Source organism: Amblyomma mixtum, chromosome 6 (assembly GCF_055824585.1).
Source record: "Amblyomma mixtum isolate Tamu chromosome 6, ASM5582458v1, whole genome shotgun sequence".
Taxonomy (NCBI): Eukaryota; Metazoa; Arthropoda; class Arachnida; order Ixodida; family Ixodidae; genus Amblyomma; species Amblyomma mixtum.
This window is the reverse complement of record NC_143017.1, coordinates 8,612,780-8,635,194: the sequence shown is the minus strand read 5'-3', so window position 1 is coordinate 8,635,194 and position 22,415 is coordinate 8,612,780. Positions and strand designations below refer to the sequence as shown.

The following is a 22,415-nucleotide window of genomic DNA, read 5'->3' as shown; positions in this document are numbered from 1 at the left end:
TAACAAGAAACTTTGCAATGAACTCAGCATATCGCTTCTGAAACACGTTTCGAAGGTCATCAGGACGACATCCTGATTTGGTTTTTAAATTATTAGCATAGAAGCTACGCCAGGGTATGAAATAGAATTCGCATCGGAGGGAGGAAATAGTTCTCATTTGATTAACAAATACCAAAACTAGAAAACATTGTGAAAGTGGTCGTTGAAACGGCACGATGGGTGACGGTGTTCTGTTTCTATAGAACCATAAACATATATTTCAGAAACTGGTTTGTTTATTTTCGCTTTCAGAATCCGAAATATTTTTTTTGGTCCTACAATGAATTTTGACACCTTTTGAACGCTTTACTGCACGTGCAAGGTTTTCATTTATTTCTTTTAGTAGAAAGAAATATAAGCGCGGTTTCTATATCCTTTTCATCTTTCGCTTCAGGAGAATTACTTCCTGCACCATCCACGGTGTCCGCCTGTGAATTAGTTGACGTTTTCTCTGCACAAACTCGTGTATACAGAAGTAGCACACAGCTTTAAAATGGCACCAAAGTGTGGTCACATCATTGTATGTAAAGTCAGCCTGCGAACAGAAGGTCTGTACACAGAAGGTCTGCGTGGCCAACTGAATGCCGCTAATCGATGTAAGGCATAGCTGATTCAAATCATTCGCTGGCCCCTTTGCACGATGCGTGTCAATACTCACACCAGGGATGATGTCGTGCGCCTTCAGCGTGGGTGGAAAAACAGCCCAGGCGAGCTTGTGCAGCGGCATCGGCATGGTGGTTGCAAACTTCCATGCACGCTCCGTTCCGCTGATTCTTCTGGCGGCATTCCTTCGATCCGGTGGAAGGAAGAAATCGGAGCTCTGCTTAAAGCAAATTCCTGACCAATAATTTATTCCATTACAATTATAAAAACTTAAATGCACATTGACATTACATAAAACGAGTCATTTATATGTATTGAACGGCATGTAGGGCGCTATCAAAAGAAGCCTTAGCGCGCATATCCTTAGTGCATGTCCATCTCTCACACTGTATAAAAATGGCCTCACTGTAAAAGGTGCAAACCTCACAAGGTGCAAAACATTTAATAGTCACGGCCGTTTGATGTGCTTCACGCCGATCATTTTTTTTCCTTTAAAAATAATAACTCCTACTCTGACTCTCGATATTGCCAAGCTGTACTTTCTGCTGCATGAAGAAATCAGGATTTTCTCATTTATTTGAAATAACTTCAGGGCAGTGAGCTTCTACGCAAAAATGTGTGCTTATTTTCGCGTCAAAATGAAAAGAAGCTTAGAGCTCTTGGTTCGCAAAATTATCAATTCAAGATGGTTTCCTTGACTGGGAAGGATATTTATGTTGGCAGAAGTTGCGAGCGGGAGAAAAGGCAATACTTCTGTACATTGAAATATTTTGCCACTGCGATATCTGTATTAAGAGGTTATGGTATTACAATACGTTACGACATACGTACGCTGAAATGTGTTTATAAAAATCACCCAATCACTGCATATTTAACCCTACAAAAATCCACCAAAAATAGCCACAAATCTATGCAGGTAGTCATGAGCATACCACAAGCAAACACTAAAGACAACAACGGATAAAGAACCAAGTATTCTCATAGTTTGCTTTGAGACGTATGCAAGCAGCAAAGAATTTGACAGAGACATTTAAAACTACTATGTGTGGAAATGCGAAAGCCTTAGTCTGTCTCGGTGCATCGAAGCGCATCTACGCACGCATCCCCGACGCAAACACGCGCGCGTTTGACACCACCCCGAGCGCTGTACCGCGAACGGTTGCATGCAAGAGAAAGGAAATTGCACACTAGCTCTTTGGGCACCTCAACTGCTCTTTAAGGGAAGGGGAAAACAGCCTGGGAAGGCAAGCAATTGAAAGTGGGCATGTCATCGGTTCGAATCCCTGTCGCAAGCTAGCCTCCAACTTGACTAGCACAAGTATGGAACCACACAGAACGCTGTAAAAAAAAAACACTGCGTCACAATTTTGGTACAAATACAGACGGGAAAACTGAGGTCGGCCAAAGCCGAGTATCTATAAACAAACGACATGCACAGAATGGTCCACTGTTAAAGGGACCCTCGCGCAGGGTGGCCGATGCGCTCCGCGAAGGGCCCCTTTTGAGAAGCGGCGAGAATAGGCAACACCAGGCGCAGGAGCAGTAACCGCGGAAGGTGGAGCCAGCCACCCGTCGTCTGCTACGGCGCACCTTTGGCGCTTGGCTTGCTGAAGTAGGAACTGTGGAACGCGACGGCTGAATTAAACATAAAAACCAGATTTTTCTCGCAGCTACATAATGGACGTGCGTTTCTGCAATATATTTTTTGTTATTTCCGATTCTCCTTAGGCAATTTTTCCGCTATGCAATACTGGTGCAGGACAGACATCTCTAGCTCTCGTCCAATTTCTGTTCTGAACCCACGAGAGCAGTCTCCTGTAGCTGCGGCGGGGCTATTAGTGCATTTCGTCCGTCGCGATCTCGAACTGACTGCTGCCAGAAAGGTGAAACCGTTGTGAACCGAACAGCGCTTTATCACCGCCGCCTGACACCTGGGATATAAGAAATGCCGCATCATCCCTTTTGCGACCGGGCTGCTTTCAAAATCGGCGGCTTTCTGGTTATCTCCAGTTCAGTTTGCGTTCTGCCTTTATTTTAGTCTTTCATGCGAAATTAGTTCGAAGAACGACACCCTTGGCGTGTGGCGGGGGAGCTGCGCCGCTCTGTTGCAGACAACACGCGGCCGGCTGCGCGTTCCACGCTTAGTGCCCAGTTGCCTGGAGCCGCCGACTGGGCACTCGGACGTTGCATTATGCTCACTGTTAGAGCAGAACGAACCAGAAATATTTGTTGCACGAAACAGCCGCACCGTTCGTCGTTCTGGAGTACCCATACCGCAACCATGTCGGCAATTGATGTTGGGCGATGGACCAAATGCACTAATAGCCCCACCGAAGCTACAGAAGATAGCTTTCGTGGGTTCAGAACAGAAAGTGGACGAGAGCGGGGGATGTATCTCCTTCACATTGCATCGCAGAAACATTGCCTGAGAAGAATGGGAAATTAAAAATATATTGCTGAAACGCACGTTCACGACGGTGCTCCGACGAAAATCTGGTTTTTATGATTAATTCAGCCGTCACGTGCCAGAGCTTCCACCTCAGCAAGCCAGGCGCCGAAAGAGTGCCGTAGCAGACGACGCGTGGCTGGCTCCACCTTCCGCGGTTACTGCGCATGCGCCTGGTGTCGCCGATTCTCGCCACTTCTGAAAAGGGGCGCTTCGCGGAGCGCGGCGGCCACGCTGCGCGAAGTTCCCTTTAAGAGTGGACCATACTGTACAATATTGTCTGAAATGGCTGCGCTCTGCTTGCTGTGCGCGTCTTACGGCTGCTTGATGACGGAATGTTATTTTTCTAGCCAGTGCTGGGATTTTCCTTACCACCCGCGAGTACGCACACGCTGCCAGCTTTTCTCGTAATGGGACCAGTGACGCTTTGGCATTAAACACTATAAACGTGGTGAGCACATACAGCCACAGTAGCTTGAACAGGAGGATTACACAGAGGCATGGAGATGCTCCGAGGCTCGCCGAATACGCAAAAATAAAAACGACGGACGTGAGAATTCGAAATTAGAAAAGTAGAATCAAACCGTTTACACACCGAAAGCCTAGTAGACAATAGTTGACTGCAAAAACGTAGAGCGATAACGACTAATGAAGCTTAAGAGGAAGGTTATGAAGCAAAAGTACGACCGTAGCAGCATGCAAAGGAGCCAATAAATAATGAGGCTAGAGAAACGCTAGAGAAATGTGAGCACGTCATCCTGAAGCAAACCAGAGGGCATGCTGACGGACGCTTCTTAGAGTTCTGAAATATTGGAAGTTTCCTCTATTTCGTAAGCCAGCTTGTAGTTTCTGGAATGTTTTCAAAACTATTGTCTCCGCGAACGAAGGGAAGCATTGTTGTTTACTCTCACGTTTTGGCCAACGAGGACGCAAGTTCCACAGTGATGACCCTGCTATATTAACATCGTGATTGTTTAATGCTTTTCTGTTAGACCGGTTCATTTGTCCGGTCTGTGCCTCGCCTCCCGATATTGGGAGGGAATAGACGAAGCCTTTCACGCTCGTCAGAAAGGCGATTTTGTGCAAAGTGCTGCAGCATGGTCATATACCTGGTGTCTCAGCCAACACATTTGTTTCGTGCTTAACGCTTTTAACATTTTTTCCCACATCCCAGAAGAAAGAAGCTCTTACCGGGATCCGGATTTTGTCAGCCTTCATACTTATTTAGAAGAGATTTCCTGAAGTTTTTGCTCGCATGACCCCGTTAAGACCATATTATAAGATCATAGTACGACTTCCAGAAGATTTTAGTCAAGATAGAAGGAATTTTAGCCAATGCAAGCTAGCATCTGATGTCAAAAATGCACATAAAAGCCGCATGTAAGAAATGCACCCCCATCATAGCAATAAGCATGCCGGAAACCTAATGTTGTATTTCCCAGAGTCCTTCAACTTTAAAGCTCGAATGGTGCAGACGCCCTGCAGATACGAAATGTACCATTATACAAAGTAAACGATTTGAACCAAGCGCGAAAACGAAGCCACTCGAGTGCACAACAATGAAACTTCCGTGCGAACGGCCGCTGAGGTTCCGCTCTGGGTTCGGGAACTCTCACTAAATTCAGACGGCCTGGTATCATCATCGCACTCGAAGCTGCTGTCTGATACACAGCCATCCGTGTTTCAAGCTTGCTGTACCTTTTTACACTGAGCGCAACGCAACTCATTTTGAACATTTTCCTTGCCTTACCGCTTAATATCTTTTTTAAAAATTTTACACCTCCCGGCACCTGTGTTTACCTTTCCTTTTCTCGCACATCTTGTGCGTGCGTTCCACTCCATGTGCATGCCGAACGTCTGAGTGAGGTTGCGCGGGTTCTATCAGCATCGCATACTTGTAACACCCGCAGTTTAAAGAAACGCAGTTTATTAGAAGCAAGGGCAGTGTTGCAGTCGGTATAACCATAAGGGCAACGGCACTGAGACTCAGACACCACGGAGACTCGTGGCCGCACAACTCAGTCATAGCGAGCGAATCAGTTATAGCGAGACAATCCTCGGCCCGCATTCGTAAACCTTACACTTCCTCAGGGGCAGGGACGGGTGCAGGGCGCGGGACAGAATCTGGCCATGCCTTCGAGGCACGCCGAGGTCGAGAGACCTCAATAACATGGACCCGTACCAACTCGCCCAATTTTCCACCCTTTTGAAATAACATAGCGAGTGGAGAAAGCAGAATAAAGGCGGGAGGTATGCAATGCAGACGAATACATTTGCCGAGAACAGTGTATTGCGAGCTATGCTCTCGTACTCAACACGCGCACAGAATGACACTAATGACAAACGACTTCTGTTCATTCGTCCAGTGTGTCATAGGCATTAGTTATGGAAAGAGGTAAGAATAATGCGCGAGAGCTCGCATAGTGTTTCGTCCGTTGGCAGCACTACAGGTGGAAAAGAAAGAGTGTTCCACCATGTGCTCGTCAAATTAGGCCAGCAGTACGTACTACCTCCGCTGACTGAGCTGAGCAAGCTCTTCTGAAATCGAATTCGACGCGGAAGACCATGCACTGGACATAGGAATCAATCACCCACTCTAGTTGTCGTATCAGCTGCGCTTCACAGGTTATGCCGGCAGGAACTACTAGGCCAGGTGCCGAAGCACTTGTAGAATTCTCTGTTCTCGGACATGAAAATTATTAAGAAGACCAGGAAGGAAACGACTCCGGAGTGCATCGCGAATTGCTTCAGTGAGGTAGCATTTACAGACGCGGAAACAACAGAGGACGCGGTTAAGCTCCCACGGTTTCAGATACGCGCTGGATTTGTGGCAATGTGTTATTCGCACATAGCTGGCATATACAAAGTCCATTAAGATAATTTGGTTTGCGCGAATTATGACGCCAATGTCCACAGACAGAAACAAACCATCCTGCAGTGAGAAACTATGGAGACTGCCAGACTGCCAAGAATAACAAAAATGATGATGAGGAGGCCGACCTACCACAAGCATCCGCGAACACTTCAGCCGCGACTAATTATTTTGAAACCCTATGTGTCAGGTTGATCACTAACCCAGAAAACGCTGTCTAATCGTGAAAATAATACAGAAGCCAAATATCTGTCGCGAGGAAAGAAACACTTCTCCAATGTGCGTCAGCAGAATTAAACGTTTCCCGGCTGCGTTTGACCGAGGCACAACGCTGCTCCGTTCTTCTCGCCTGCCTCACACAACATACAGTTATCATAGAAAAGAAGGAAAGCGGCAGTTCGCATTGTAGAGCAGGTCTTTTTTTTTCACGGTAAACCTCAAGCATTTGCCCGCCGCGATATCAGTCTCTACTGCGGCAGCTCTGAAATTACAACGAGGGGGCCAATTTCTTCTGCTTGGCCACTTGGCTCTTCGTACACTGTAAAAAATATTTATTGAAAAAAACAAATTTTCTGGCAGCTGGCCTGCCAGAAATTTTCTGTTATGCTATGTTTTCGGTTTTTTACTTTTTCTGTCATTTTACAGATCTTTTCTGTTTTCGACTAACAGAGAATTTCTGTTAAGACGATAGAAATTTTCTGTTATTGTATGTTTTCTGTTTTTACTTTTTCTGTCATTTCACAGGGTTTCTTGTTAACAATTAACAGAAAATGTCTGTGAGGATGACAGAAATTTTCTGTTTTTACTTTTTTCTGTCATTTCACAGGTTTTTTTTCATGACTCACAGAAATTTTCAGTGAAGCGCCATGTTCTGTCATTTCACACACTTTATTTCTTTCACATCATCTTTTAATGACTGACATAAAAACAGACACAGAACATTAGGACTGCTGCCACATTTCAATAGAATAAAATATTTCACCGCTTTTAAACAATCACAAGCAAAGGCAAGTGAGTATTCAAGAATATTGGGAAATATGCAGTGTTAAACAATGCAATCATGGCTGATATTTTACTATACAGTAATATCTTTCAGCATCACTTAATTAAGTTAAACGGTAGGAGGGTGGCCGAAGAAAAAAAGAAACTTACGTTGCCCTGCCTGCCCTACAGGCATACAGTAAAAGCATGCAAAATATGCAGTAATGGCAAGTAAAGTAGAAACGAAACCTGTGCCTTTCTGTCATACAGAATGGCATGATTCACTCTAAAATAGTAATACAATACAATGAATACGACACGAAGTAATAATACCTGAACAATGAACACAACCAGTCACTAAACTAAAGGCAAGCATACGCAAAAGGAGAGTATTGGAAAAATATGCTTTGCTCATGACTAGTGCTGCATGAAGCAGCAAGATGAAAGCAACAGGACATAACGGATGCCATGGGCTGTTTGCCTTATCACAGTTTAACTGCAAAACATTTTTTCACTCCAGTTAGTACGTCTTATCTTGAGACTACAATAACTTTAAAATGAAAAAAGTAACACAGACAAGATAGAAAGTAGTGCTACAATTCATACAACCAGCCACTGAAGTGTAACAGCAAATATAAGCATAAATAAGGCATCTTAAGCAAATTGTGTCTTGCCTGACACTAGTACGAAATGAAGTGAGATAGAAGCAACAGGACATAAAGCATGCCACAAGCTGTTTGACTTATCAGTGTAACCATATAACATTGATTCTCTATACATAGAACATCCACTCTTGTGACTACTGCATGATAAGTCATGCCACAGGCTGTTTGGTTTGTCACAGCGCACACAAAATATTGATTAAAAAAGTTGTCAGATTTCAGAACAGTTAAAAGTCAAAGTCTTGCATGATGAGGGAAGGAACTTTTGAAGAGGGGCAGTGTTGCTTCTTCTTCGAGTGCTCTGCCTTCGTTCCCCGGACAGGATTCACAGCTGCAATGGTCCTGAAACAAGCACAGAACATTGTTACTCCTCGGACAGTGAGCATATCTATACTGTCTTCAAAGAAGTAATAAACATTGCAAGAAGACTGCGCCCCTCCTCCTACCCCAAAATTTAATTCCTTTGTAGCCCACATTTCAGTTTCATTGTGTGCACTAGTGGATATATCCAGTAGCCTTTAGTGCTCAGTACAAAACCAGACTTCAAGCCAAAATAAACCTTTCCTAAATGTTCACTTTAATAAGGTTTTTAACAACCATAGTGTTTTGTTACTTGCGTGAAAGCTGCTCACTGAACTCCAACAATAGTTTTTAATGGGATGCAAAAACAACTCCATGAAACCTGTTGTTATTGGGAAAAATTCATTCTGTCTGCACTTTCCCAATTTGTTGCACGCCGCGGTGGCTCAGTGGTTATGGTGCTCGGCTGCTGGCCCGAAAGACGTGGGTTTGATACCGGCCGCGGCAGCCGAATTTCGATGAATGCGAAATTCTAGAGGCCCGTGTGCTGTGCAAATTCAGTGCACGTTAAAGAACCCCAGGTGGTTGAAATTTCCGGAGCCCTTCACTACAGCGTCCTTCATGGCATAAGTCCCTTTGGGACGTTAACCCCCAATAAATCGAATCAAACCATTTTGTTGATGTCAGTGTGGCAGCGAAAAAATGCATTTATTGCTGAGAAAACTACATTTAGAAATTTTCCGGTCGCTAAATTCAAATTCTGATGTATACGCCGAAAAGGACTTCATGACCACATTTTGAAGTTAGTTGCGGGGCTGCTTAGGGCCTTGTTATCTGCACCCAGAAATCTGACGTGTCAGTAGATTGCAGTCTACTTAGAAAATGAGGCAATGATGACAACACCTGCACTTTGTTTCATTTTATGTAGCTTGTAAAAGCACCATTTCAGTCTCCTTGCAATCAGACAGTAGCCTCTCGACAAAGGCCAACTTCAGTTTCCATTCAATGTTCCTCCAAAGCGCTCTCTGACACCAGAGTAGCAATGTCTATGTATACATAGGCCGAATCATCAGCATGCCTATTCTGTGTCACCCGAAAGCACAGCCGTAAGCAAAAATCTTTTGACAGGTAATAAGTAAGTTTGCAGCACATATTGACGTGTTTTGTCTTTACAGAGATTCAGATGCATGACGAGGGATATGCACATTTTAGTGAAGATGGAATTAACAGAACTGAGCAGAGGCTTGTTTGTATTACTAATGCCCAACTAGTGATACGCAAGTCTAAAATGAGGTCTAGTGCTGCAGAGCAAGCTGTTACGTGAATGTGACGTTACCCTCTTAAATCTGCACTCAGCTTCCACTGTCCAAGAATAGTGCAAAGTGCCTGCTGCCCTGAGTGATGAAACTTTTCTGACCACAACCTCAAGCAATAACCCAGCTAAAGACACATGCAGAATGCACACAAAATATTCTCTGTAGGCAGAATCAAAACAAAATTAAGCATTAGCTTCGAATAAAACTTTTCGTTGAGCATTGGAAGTCGCACATATTCAGTGCTGTAGCATTTTCCCCATACGCCGCTAGTACGGCTCACATGCAGGCCTCAACAATGCAAGTACTAACAGCCTTTTTCAGTATCCTGGCTTATGCTCAGTTTGAACTGGGCTGCAAGGAAAAGGTACTTTCACTATCGCGCATAGTAGTCCTCGAGGCTAGTCAACACAGCTGAGCGTGTCTGTACAGCATTCTGGGCTCCTCACTCCTTCCACATATAAATTCCCCCCTACAGATGCATTTTGGAAGAAATATGTGCGGCTTACAGCGCACCCATCAAGAAAGCTTCATGTCAAATGCAGCAATAACAATGCTGTATCTCTCATCAGCATCCTCACGTAATTGACTGAGGAGCCAGTTTATTGAGGCACACATAGCGAGGCATATGCCACAACAATATGCAATGCTGTATGCATGGGTTATCTTGCATAGTATACAATTCAAGACTGTAGGCTCAAATGCCGCAAAAAGGAAATCTTCCAGTCGACGGCACCAACCAACCATTACGAGGTTGTGGTTATTTTGGCTAATTTGTGGTTTATCCTTTCCCTTTGCCAGCTGGTGTGATGGATTAGCAAGTGCATGGGAATTAACAATGAAGTCGTCAGAATCATTCAACACCATAGGGGCATTTGCTGCTGCATTCTTCAGTTGTATCCAGCTATAGTCACAATATGAAGCATTGCCTAACAGTTCACGCTCAAATGAATGCAAATCAAAATACAAAAGAGAAAAACCCAAACTTCCCATTAGCAGTGAACCTGTCTCCGACAAGTGGGAGCAATGCCAGCCTTAGGGGAGGGTGACCGGTGCAATCGCACAAGACGTCACCAAAATGGGGATGCTGAGTTGCCCTGTGGGTGTTATGCTACATCCTCCCATCCTCTACCCGCCTTCCCTCTGTCCCTTGACCTTCAAAAGAGACATTTCCAGAGCTCTTCAAAATGAGGGAGACAATATGTATGCCTGAAGCATGCCAAAATGAGTGCATAACTCGCTACTGTAGAGGGTTGCAAAGGGTGCATGCACCTTACAGACGCGGCATAGTTTCAGGTGCCGTTTGTTGCGGGCAGGACCATCTAAATGACATTCTTTCCACCTGTAAGCTCTGCTGCGGCAGAAGGGAAAGGGGTAGGGGAGGAGAGTTGTGCTTAGAGAGCTTTGTCAGTTCACTGCTTAGCCCTTGTCCCGTCTCAGTTGTGCAGATTCTTTCCATCTTTGAACTTAATACTGCCTTCAGCACGCCCTGTGCATTATCTAAATCGGAACACATCTGACTGTGTCAAGCTGTATTGCATTTAATGGTGGTAGGAAATAATGTGTGCACCATTTCTCTCCCTTTTGCATGCTCTGCTCTATGAGAATTTCATTATAGCTAGTTCTTCTTTTAGGCACGTAGTGCTGCAGAGCAGCACTGCTTGATTTTAGGCGTTAATTACAGACCTAAATGTAGACGGGGCTTTTTACTATTCATCATCTTTGAGACTCACGGGATTTTGGACTGTGAGCCCATAGTTACTCGTTCACAAGAAATACCTGTCTCGGACAAAAAAATGTTTTTAATTCTGAATAGCGAGAAAATGGGCACAGAAAATTTGAATGATTTTGTAGAGAATGGTTGTAGTGCTACTAGTGTTGCTATGTGCATAGATGTAGACAAAAATTTTGTGCAGCGTTCTGGCAACTTAGAAACAGAGATTTGATTTCCTGTGTCTGGCATTATGTCGGCATGGTTTGTTTTTACTTTGAAATTCGTTTACTTCTACCCAATCACCTGTCCTGCCTCTTGCATTGTAGCTATGGACTGAGCAAATGAACTCTCCTAACAAGCTGTCTTGCCTTATGCGCAGTTCTAAGCAAGACAATTTATGAAAGAAAAAGAATGCCGAAGTGCTAAAATTGCTGGTGCATTGTGACAGTTTTCAAGAAAAAGCAGAGATGATGGAAAAAGCCCTTTTTAAAGTACAGGAACAAGATGAATTATCGTACTAAGGTTAAAACTAACCTGATCTAGCCTGGCTAACTTTGCACGGCCTACTGTTTAACCTGAATAAGTTCAGCTCATGTCGACAATAGCTGTTTCGCCCCACTAAACTTTTGCCCTGTGTATGCAGAAAAGTGGTACGCCAGACCTTCTTCACACCAATCTGCAGCCAAGGCACTGTTATTAGGAACAGAAGGAATCCGTGATGAAAATTATAACGCTTGTACCATTTTCTACATATCCAACTGGAAAAAGGTTTCAATTTTCCTGTCACCCAATTTAACGCTATCAAAATTTTGTTATGCTGGCTTTTTTGTAGTCACTATTAAAAGCGGAGCAGGCAACACTAAAACATCAGCTTCATGAGCTAAATAATGGTTTGAAAAGAAGCGGAAATGCCCTGGGAAGGCCAGTATCGTGAAAGACAGCGACCCAGAGAAGAGAGATTGCATGAAAAGTGGGACAGGTGGACTGTGCTCATGGTTCTAGGAAACTAACACACAACTTAAAAATCTGGATACCACTTCTCTGCTGCTTCACGGATATGTACACCAACGTAACACATGTTGACTACGATAACACCAAAGTAAATCTGGCCGGTCCCGTCCGTGACCGAATATTACAACCATTCAAGACATTTTAGTGGTTATTGCAGGGGCAGATTCATGGGTGCAACTTGAAGGAGGGGGGTGGGGTACATTAGAACCATGTATTCCTTGAACATTTTTCATCTAAGAAATGAGGTTCAACATGGCTGTTATTTAATATTTTCCAGTGGGAATCCTTTCCTTTTAATCAATTTCTCCTAGGTGAGCATTACCATATATCCTAAACAAGGTTTCTCAAAGACACCTCAAAAACAAGTCTTCAGTGGACGCTGGATATTTAACTTATTAAGACAGAGTATTCTGTTTGTGCTGCAAGCTCTTTGACAGGGATCCCATGTAATCACCAGCGGCAACTGGATAAAATGACTGGAGGCACATGGCACAGATTCTTAGAAGCCTCGAATATTTGACAAATCACTTCGCACCAAATCAAGCTTGCACAGAGGCAAGTCTAAGAATGAAGCATAGCAAATGCACTGACAAGGAGCATGAACTCATCATGGCACAAGCGAAGAAACTCTTCAAGAATGTCTTAGAGCACCTCATCAAGATAAAAAGCATATATGGTATTTCATGGCTGTTCAGACTGGCTTCTTGCAATCTGTGAGGAACCAGGGCAAAAAAAATGACAACAGACTACACAGAAGGAGGACCACATGGACTGAAGCACTGAATGATCAACTTTTGTACAGTTTCCTGTCAGCACACATGGCAAAAAAAGGTGAAACCATATCAGGAGATACCCCGAAACAATGTGACAAGTGGTTTTTTTAGTCTGAAAAAACAGAGGGAATAAGCCAGTAAGCATCTGCACAGCTCTTTCTAGGACACAGCAGAAAAGCAGTTAGTGAAGAATGGCCAACAAGGAACATGGAAGAAACCAGGGTGGAAACAAGTGCACAAGACATGGTCTTGAAAGCTAAAACCAATAAAAGTGATAAAAACGTCACAGGCCAATGAATAACAGGGCAAAAGGCTAAAAAGATTAAAGTCGCAAAAGTGACAATGAGGTCAAAGACCAAATGTAAAACCAGAAGTGGTGAAGGCAAAAAATGAAAAATACGACGAAGGCCGAGGGTGCACATGGTGAGACAAGTGTTGCATATATAAAAACTGGTATTGCATGACAAATAGGCTGGTACTTTTTCAAATAATGAAACTGAAGGTTTCCTTATGCACTGGTCCTTCATTGCCAGTACCTTGCCTGCTTTTATGATTTCACAAGCCAGTGAGTTCTTGTTCTTCGCTATGAATTCCATTCTTTGAAATTCGGATAAACGTCCTGTTTCCAAAATTTTACAGTTCCGACAGTGAATGCCAAGATGGCAGCATTACTCATTATCAGAAAAAGAACTACCCTACCTGCCATCCAATGCCTGGTTTTAGCTACACAACACTTGTCTCATCATGTGTATCCTGGGCCTTCAGCAGTATTTTTTAAATTTTTTGCCTTCACCACTTGCTCCTGGTTTTACACTTCGTCTTTTCCCTCATTGTCAAATTTTATCACTTTTAACTTTTTAGCTTTTTGGCCTGTTACTTGCTGCCCTCTGAGCTCTTTATCTCTTCTATCACTTGTAACCTTCAAGAGCATGTCTTATTTTTTCACTTGTTTTCATCGTGCTTTTTGGCATGTTTCTTGTTGGCCATTCTTCGCAACCTTTGGATTTTTGCTGCTTCATAGATACAGCTGCGCAAATTCTTGCTGGCCCATTCCCTGTCTTTTGCGCCTAAAAAAAATCTCCTTGTCGAATGTTTTTGTCTTATTTTGTTGTTCCGTGATACAAGCTTTCATATCAAATGGACTTTGCCTAGCTTTTTTCGTCGTGTATACGACAGCTAGGAAGGTGTACAAATAGCTGTCCCCATTTCTTCTGATATAAAAGTTGGCAGTTCAGCATCCACGTTGCCGCCTTCTGTGCAGCTCTTTGCCCAACAGAAAGTGTTGCTCTAGCTTTTCACTCTAAAGAACAAAAACTTTCTGCGATTACCTGAGCTTCTTGGTTAATATGACAGTCATGAAAGAGCATTTAGGTGTGTGCCAGATGTGGCAGTTCACTACTGCAGCAAAACAAATTAGAATAAAATATTTCACGTGATGGTGAAGAATGTGATCAAGCACTTCACAGAAAATGAAATGACTGAAGTGAGTGCTTTTTTGCCTCTGATGCCTCCCTTCTAGCTAGCAATTTCATGAGTACCGAAAAAGAAATGTGTACAACGGTGGCAAAGATACCTTGGTGAAAAGTGCATCATGCTGCGCCATCTAATAAGTATTGTTTTTTTTTCCCGTAACGCAAGTGCAAGTGCTTCTGGGGCACTGCAACAGAAACAACTGACTCGCTTGGATAAATCGGGAGCTCACTCTATGCGACTGTTTCTTACCAAATAAGCTCTTTATCGGTCCTTTCATTACTGGGATCTTGTTGCTGCCACTTCTCTTTGAATAACTATACTACTTGTGTCACTTTGATGCCCATTCTATTTATGTCCCTTGGACTGGTTGATTTATTAAAGAAATTTTAATCCGACATATAATATCTATGCATTGCTTATGCCTGCACTTTTAGAAGAGGATCTGAAGGTGTCAGCATTTTCAGTTCATGTAACTAAACTCATCTTTCAGTGGCAAGCCTCATTGCTTTTCTATATTTTAAACCGTACTATCTGCTTGCAAAGTCGGTGGTCCGTGACCTTCGGTGGCATTGTGGTGGCGACTTCCGGTTGCCGCTATTGGTTTGCAGTATCCCTTCAGGCTACAGCCATCTAAGGGCACAGCTTGTGGTAATGTACTGTAAAGCACAATTTTGTTTTACAATTAGGCTTCCCTCTGAAAAATACCGAAAAAAAATTGCAATATAAAAAGGTAATATAAACAAAAGGAAATAATGAGAGGCTTTGGAAGTATGGGCCTCAGCAAGGGCTCAAACAAGGTGCGGTAAAGTCGTCCCTGAGGCAACGTGATACTGCCAAAATTACCTGGCATTGTTGCAGGGGTTACACTTACTGAAAGGAGAAAATTAAGAAAGTACGGAGGCTGGGACACATCTTAAGGTGGTACTTGTGAATCACTGTGTATTTTGAGGGACTGTTCTGCTACCGTATACGCCTGTGCACACAGACTGGGAAGCTACTGGCAAAGCGTTGTTTGGTAACTGTCATCACTGATTACTTAGTAAAATATGGGGTCCTTCACTCCATGCAAGGACACTGGCATGAAATCTACAAACTGCTGGGAATGAAAAGTTGCATGTTATTCAGATATCTGCCCTTGGCCATTGTTTATGAGACATTGGACGCATACCAAGCACACTTCCCTCTTTTCCGCATCTCTGGAGGCATCTGCATATATCATATAGTGTAAAAAGAATTTTTTGCAGCTTTTTCTTCTTTCGTCCTTCCCGCAGCACAATGTATCCAACACAAGCCTAACTAAACTCTCCGCTTTTCTAATTTCCGCTTTTCTTTCGCTGCAGTGTCTAAAGATACACCTCAAAGACTGTTCATTCTCACTGAGCGTATGGAGGATGTAGCTGCCGGCCCATGGCTAAATCTCATCTAACATGATAGTGGATGCTGCCAGCCAGTGCACTACTGCTGCGTGCAACATTCTTCTCTGCGAAGCATTTGCAAGTTGCATGCCACATATTGTGACTTGTGAGGAGTTTCAAATGGAAGTTTTCCCATTCTTATATCGCCGGCTGTCATTCAGATGAAGTAAAACAAGCCCAGCTCTCCCAAAAAATCTCAGATATATGTCTTCACACCCGGTTGCACGTGCATATAGCACTACTATCGCTTGCACCAGTTCACATATATAAGCAGCAAGCTACGCGGCGTGCACTAGCGGCTTGGTGCTTTCACACTGGTCTTGTAATCTGTCAGCTCTGCTCATAATTTAAGCAAGTTATCATCAGCACTGAAGCGCAGCAGAATGCTTGCTAGATCGAGCACCTATGCTCTGCACAGCACGCATATTCCTAGATGCACCTATCCGTATTACATAAGAAACATAATGCTAGCTCCTTTTTATCACCAGATATAATATTGGTTGGTTGGGTTGGTTTATGGGGTTTAACGTCCCAAAGCGACTAAGGCTATGAGAGATGCCGTAGTGGAGGGCTCCAGAAATTTCGACCACCTGGGGTTCTTTCACATGCACTGACATCGCACAGTACACGGGCCTCTAGAATTTCTCCTCCAAAGAAATTCCAGCCGCCGCGGCCGGGATCGAACCCGCGTCTTTTGGGTCAGCAGCCGAGCACCATAACCACTGAGCCACCGCGGCGGCCTGATATAATATTCATCATTAAAATATGTATATTATGCCTCACAGCCATGCAAAAGCAATAGTATGGGGAATTTATTTACAGCGTTGACCTAGGTGACTCGAAGAGATACTCCACCACAATACACAAGAACATTGTGGAGGAGCAACCATAAAGCAGGAAGCATGTACAGACCACTTCCGGGCCAACATTGACATTTCTGAGGGGAATACAACGAAAGTGCCTAGCTCGCTGCTTGGTCTTTCAGGCGGAAATTTGCACATATTGAGTGGTTCGAGCTTAGCATGAGCCAATGGGCCCTTCTCAGCCAATGCCACACACCACACGTGTATTTGGAGCACTGATCCTGCACACGCACTCAGCTTCGACTGAGGGACAGCGGATCGTCGCAAGTAAATAAACCTTCAAGTTCACATAGCGGACTTCACCGTACAACAGAAAAGCACACATGTGCACCATGCTGCATGGAAATAGCCAGGAATAATTTTGCAGTTCACACACCCTAATCAAACGACATGTGGTGAACGGTGCAACCCTACAACATGGTGTTTGTCATGCGATCAAGCAGTTCATTGCATGGAGCTCTCAGATTATGTGCGCCAAACACCAATTGGCCCATTCCGGGCAGTGAGTAAACATTCTTGAGCCCAAGGTATGACTAATCCTCATAGAATTCAAAGGAGAACTATGAGAGTAAATCGAGCAGACTGCCAGGCAAAAATCAAATGGCCGGACTTTGAAAAACACTCTCAGATTTGTCCGATGTATTTGGAAAAAAAATGCTCCGGGTCTACCCAACGTACTAAGGGGAGGAAATGCACCGGGTTCATCCGGCGTACCTTTAGCCACAGCCTCCTCTCGCAGTCAGTAGTGAGAGCACACCATACAAAAATTTCACTGCTCTATTTAATAACCCCATTGTGAGTTATATAGACAAAAGACTTAGCAGATGAATGCAATTCCAAAAAATGCTGGAGCTAAAGAAGATTATTTTTTGACAGAACTCACAAAATGACTGCTAACGTGAACAAGGAAGCCTCATTGACTTAGTGTGCTCAAAACATTGGCTGCAAAAATGAAGCACTGTGGTTGCAAAGGCTTGTACACTTACACCATGATTCCAGTCATGTTGACTGACATGATAAGTACAAACACCATGCATGACCCGCCACTAAACCAGGGTGTCAAGCAAGCTACTTTCTTTCAGTTCCCTGACTTTTCCATGGTTTCCCCGACTATTTAAGTCAAAATCCTCTGAATACTGAACAGACGGGAAAACACAGTGGCCAATGGTAATGTACAGTATACATGATCTATTCACAGCCAAAAACTATATACTGAAACTTCGAACGCTGCAATCAAAATAGATTTGCTCTTATTTGAGGCAGCTGATTTCTTCTTGACGAAAGTACAGCTTCAATGCGACTTATGAAGCTATCTTTGCTTTTTCTGTTCCATTTCTCTAACACAAATGGTTAACATAACCTTTATTCTTCTGAGCATAAGTTGTCTCCACTAAGTGTGTTCATATTTCAAATTTTTATTTTAAAGTGCAGAGTATTAAAAATTGGCTTAGATTACAAGACAAATGTGTTTCCACATAATACAGCAATGAAAAGCACCAGACATTGGACAAATATTTAAATCCTCATCAATTATCCTATCCGAACACCGATTAAGCACCACAAAATACAAAAACAAAATACAAAATATAGCACACCCTCCAAATAACGCCAGAACCACATCAGCTGCCAGAGCTCTAGATCAAAGAAGCTCCAGCAGCCGTAGTGTAAATGCGATCAAACCATCACAAAGTTCATCGCACAGTTACATGAACACAAGTCCTCGTACTTACTAATAGCGAAAGAATGCTGACAATTTCTGCGAAGTACCATCTACGACGTCAAATCCATCAAATCTGCATGGCGACACATTCAAATCTATCCATAAACAATGGATGGTTACATGGCCACAAAAGGGTTACTGGTATTGCATGCACATATGCACTCTTCAGTAAACCCTCTCCCCCAGGTGCTGTGCTCCTCTGGACAAGTATCTATGACCCCTATGAGCAAGCAACGTGTATGACTTCCACCAAAATAGCCATATACTGCTACATAATCTCATAAGCAATATAGTACCATGTACCCCTTCCAACCCTTTCATATTAGTGACTGGGCACCATGCAATGCAGGTAGTATAGCCATAATCTGTGAAGAAGTGGTTGAAGATCAACTCCACAAAAAATAGTTTTGTCTGTCTTTCCTTTCCGCAGATTTTTTCAGAGCGCTATTTTACCAGCTGCATTAACCAAGCAGCAGCAGCAACAAAATTTCATTCCATAGCTGATTCGTTGCCTGGGTTCAGCAAACATTTTCGTACTTTTTTAAAAAATTGCTTTTGCACTTTGTTAGCATTTTCATAAAAAGGTCTTATGATAAAGTGGTATGTACCTATAACTTTTATTATCACTGCGTATTTGAGAAGTGGCAAAACCAAAACAAGAAAGGTTATCACAACGCAGTTAACAAGCGATATAGGTACTTACTGCTGTGTGAACTCCAGGCAGAGGCTTGTTTCCTTGGGGTACACAACAATGAAAGCAAAGTGCACCAAAAACATAAGCTTGAAAGCCTGGCATGGGTTGGCTGCGTGCATCACTGGCAGGGTGTCGATGCATATGGTGAAGCTCCTTGCAGTAAGGAAACTGCCTCCTGCACAAACAAGTTTCAAATCAGGAATGCTCGGCCTAGTGTGGTACCACAGAGTTATACCTTTTGCAATGATGAAAGGAGAACATGGCATGTCCCCGATGTCGTCATCACTGGCAGATCCCTGGCATAAGAGGGAGTTAAATGCGTATAAGAATTGTCTACTAAAGTAGCACCATGTGAAAGCTGCAACTTTAAACCAGTTACAGATAAGCATGCAGCAGAGTACAAGCATAAATAAGTCATTTCTGCGCTTGCTCAGGCTCTTATTTTTCCCAACAATGTGTGGTGAAATGCTTTGGAGTGTATACAAATAAGCGTCAACCACATATAAAGGCCCTAAAATCAGCATAGGCATTTACAAGTGCTGGATTATCTACAATACATAAACATTACACCGTTTTAGTCAAATGCAGCCCAAGAACACAGTGTAAATGCCTCTCAAGAGCAAAAGAGGCCCTCCATCGAGTGGTGTCAAGAGACTGTCCTAGCACTGCAGTTAATCCGGCCGACCGGTAGTGAATAACCTTGCACCTGCCAGCCCCCTCAAATGTCACACTACTAGGTCACAGGGGAATTATTTAACATAAGTAGAGAGCAGCTTGCGTTTTATCTCAAGCAACCGAGCAAATTGTTTGTAAATGACTATGTTTTAAGTAGCATAGTACGAGGTACTAAGGTGCGCAGTCGTCGTGATCGGCGCAGTGCTGCGGAAAGTTCGAGCTCGCGTAGTGAATGCTGAATGGTGTACTGTTATCTCGAAGCGCTTATTTAGCGAGTACACGAACTATTTACTATAGAAGCACCAGAAAAACGCAAGCAGCAGATATCGTATTCAACAGCCACAGAGCCCAAGCAGACACGCGCGGCACGGTTGTGGGCGGGAGGATGTATGGATGGTAGTGGCTTAACCCTTCGTATCGGGCGGTGGCTCGCGCCTCCAGCCTAGGATTCCCCCCCCCCCACACTTTTTAATTTGTATTTTAATATGCATAATTTGGCCATCTTTCATAAAGTTACTCCTCCCTTGACCTATTCCACAGGCTGGCCGAAGCGATGCGATTGACATTGGAGGATATGGACTGAGCTCGCGTGTCGAAGGCGCTCAAAAATCTCGAATGTCGGCTCCAATGACATCAGTGACATTGAAAAACTTCCCTGTGACAGCGCAAGTACGGCATTTGAAACGCCTGTGTAGAAACTTTTCAGCCTGCGTTGACCCGTGCAACGCTATTTCGGCCGAAAGATAAGATCAGTTAAATCTTACAAAATGAACACAATTACTGCATTACTTGTACCGGCATGAATAAACGTCAATAAAAATAAAAAGACACAACGTACACTTATGATCCTTTCTTAGACGAGAAACGAATTTGAAAATCCCGCGCTCTTTGACGTCCTCCTCCGCTAACCAATCGCGTACTTCCCTGGCCTAAAATTTCCCGCGCTTACTCACTCGGTTCTTTTAGGAGTGCATATCTCCAGACAAAGCAAAATTTGTGCATTTTCCCGCAAACTATCGCACTCTTCCGTGTTTATCGCTTGTGTTCCTCTCTCTTCCGCGCGCTGTGCACCTTTTGTGAGAGACAGTAAAGCAGCAGTGACGCATCGGCGGTGAAGCGGCTGTGGTGGGCACGCTCAATGTCCGCCGGCGATTTATCTTCATTGCCCTGTTCAACAGCAGTACAAGCCCGCAACAATACTCCCAAAAGACGACAAAAAGCGTATCATTCATGCCGGTAAAAATGTGCACCACTCACCTTGTGTGCGAACGGTCTGATCAGCGAAAATCACGGACACAGCACGCCGGTATTATCCTAGCTCCCCGCTCATCACGTCCATGCCGTCCTCCATGATGCCGTCAATCGATGAATGCAGGATCGCAGCAAATAGTACTGCTTCTCATTCTGCGCGCTAATATTGCGCGTAGAAACTTTTTGACGCTTAAAATATGTAACGTGATTGACGAAAAGTAGCAAAGGTTTTTCGGATCACTTTTTTGTGTAACGGCGGTGCTTACGTCACCAACTTTCGGTGAAATGGGCGTGTTGCGGCTCCAAAAACAGAAAATTACTTTCTTTTGCGTGAACGTGTTTCTGTTAAGGGCGCAAAACAGATATTCTCTGTATGACAACAGAAAATGTCCGTAAAAATGCCTGTCATTTCACACACATTTCTTACAGTGTACAGGGCAGCACAACACGACTGCCCTTAAGACTGCTTTAGTGATGGCAATATCACTCGCTACCACGTCTCAAGATAGAAATGGAAAGTGACGCGGGCACCACCATTCTCCGAGCGCGCAAAATGCTTTGAAGCACGAACCAATAGCTTCCCAGGCAGCACGTGTCAACGGCCCGATATTGGAAACGAGTTGGCGATCCGTGGTCCTATGGTGGCACGCGCTTTGCAACGAGTAATCAATAATGGCGAATCCCCTCAATAAGACAAACTCCAGTGGCAGGGTCATGCACGTCATTGCCCAACAATGACATACACTGGTTAACAACGTTCAACGGTAGCCAGCCAAGAACAAATGCCCAACAACATTGCATATAACTTGGCATAGGCTGGCGAACATTGCACGGGCAGTTGCGATGGCTTGCCAGAGTGACGTACATCACGTCACACGTTGGCCAATGTGGCCATTCCAGTTTTCTTGGTCTGCGAACATCAGACATATCTTGGTATTAGCTGGTCAATATTGCCCTGGCTGTTGGAAAGGCTTCTAAACATTGCATACGCGTTGAGCTGCGGTGCCCAATATTTTCATCATCATCATCAGCAGCAGCAGCAGCCTGACTACACCCACTGCAGGGCAAAGGCCTCTCCCATGTCTCTCCAATTAACCCTGTCCTTTACCAGTTGCCGCCACTGTATCCCCGCAAACTTTTTAATCTCATCCGCCCACCTAACTTTCTGCCGTCCCCTGCTACGTTTGCTTTCTCTAGGAATCCACTCCGTTACCCTTAAGGACCACCGGTTATCTTGCCTTCGCATTACATGCCCTGCCCAAGCCCATTTCTTCCTCTACATTTCAACTAAGATATCCTTAACCCGCGTTTGTTCCCTCACCCACTCCGCCCTCTTCCGATCTCTTAACGTTACACCTATCATTTTCCTTCCCATAGCTCGCTGCGTTGTTCTTAACTTAAGCTGAACCCTCTTTGTTAGCCTCCACGTTTCTGCCCCATAGGTGAGTACCGGTAGGATACAGCTGTTGTATAGTTTTCTCTTCAGGGATATTGGTAAGCTACCATTCATGATCTGAGAGAACCTGCCATATGCGCCCCACCCCATTCTTATTCTTCTAGTTATTTCCCTCTCATGATCCGGATCTGCGGTCACTACCAGCCCTAAGTAG

The 22,415-nt window shown here is 44.0% G+C and overlaps 2 protein-coding genes across 2 annotated transcripts in view; both read right to left on the bottom strand.

The window, feature by feature from the left end:
- The window catches only part of LOC149338181 (uncharacterized), a gene marked incomplete at its 3' end in the record, with an annotated part of 168,999 nt that overhangs the window by 65,193 nt on the left and 81,391 nt on the right, over nt 1-22,415 (bottom strand). Inside the window, exons 6-7 of the mRNA XM_089550117.1 lie at nt 2,820-2,840; nt 698-812 (exon numbers count right to left, since the gene is read on the bottom strand). Coding sequence (XP_089406243.1) covers nt 698-812; nt 2,820-2,840 — 136 coding nt within the window. The remainder of the gene's footprint in view (nt 1-697; nt 813-2,819; nt 2,841-22,415) is intronic.
- On the bottom strand, nt 7,586-20,841 carry LOC149338182 (uncharacterized). Its single transcript, XM_089550281.1, has 4 exons — nt 20,812-20,841; nt 19,115-19,175; nt 18,889-19,054; nt 7,586-7,945 (listed from the first exon to the last, which is right to left on the bottom strand). Exons 2-4 carry the CDS (start codon nt 19,143-19,145, stop codon nt 7,831-7,833), a joined length of 312 nt encoding a protein of 103 aa, XP_089406407.1. The 5' UTR covers nt 19,146-19,175; nt 20,812-20,841; the 3' UTR covers nt 7,586-7,830.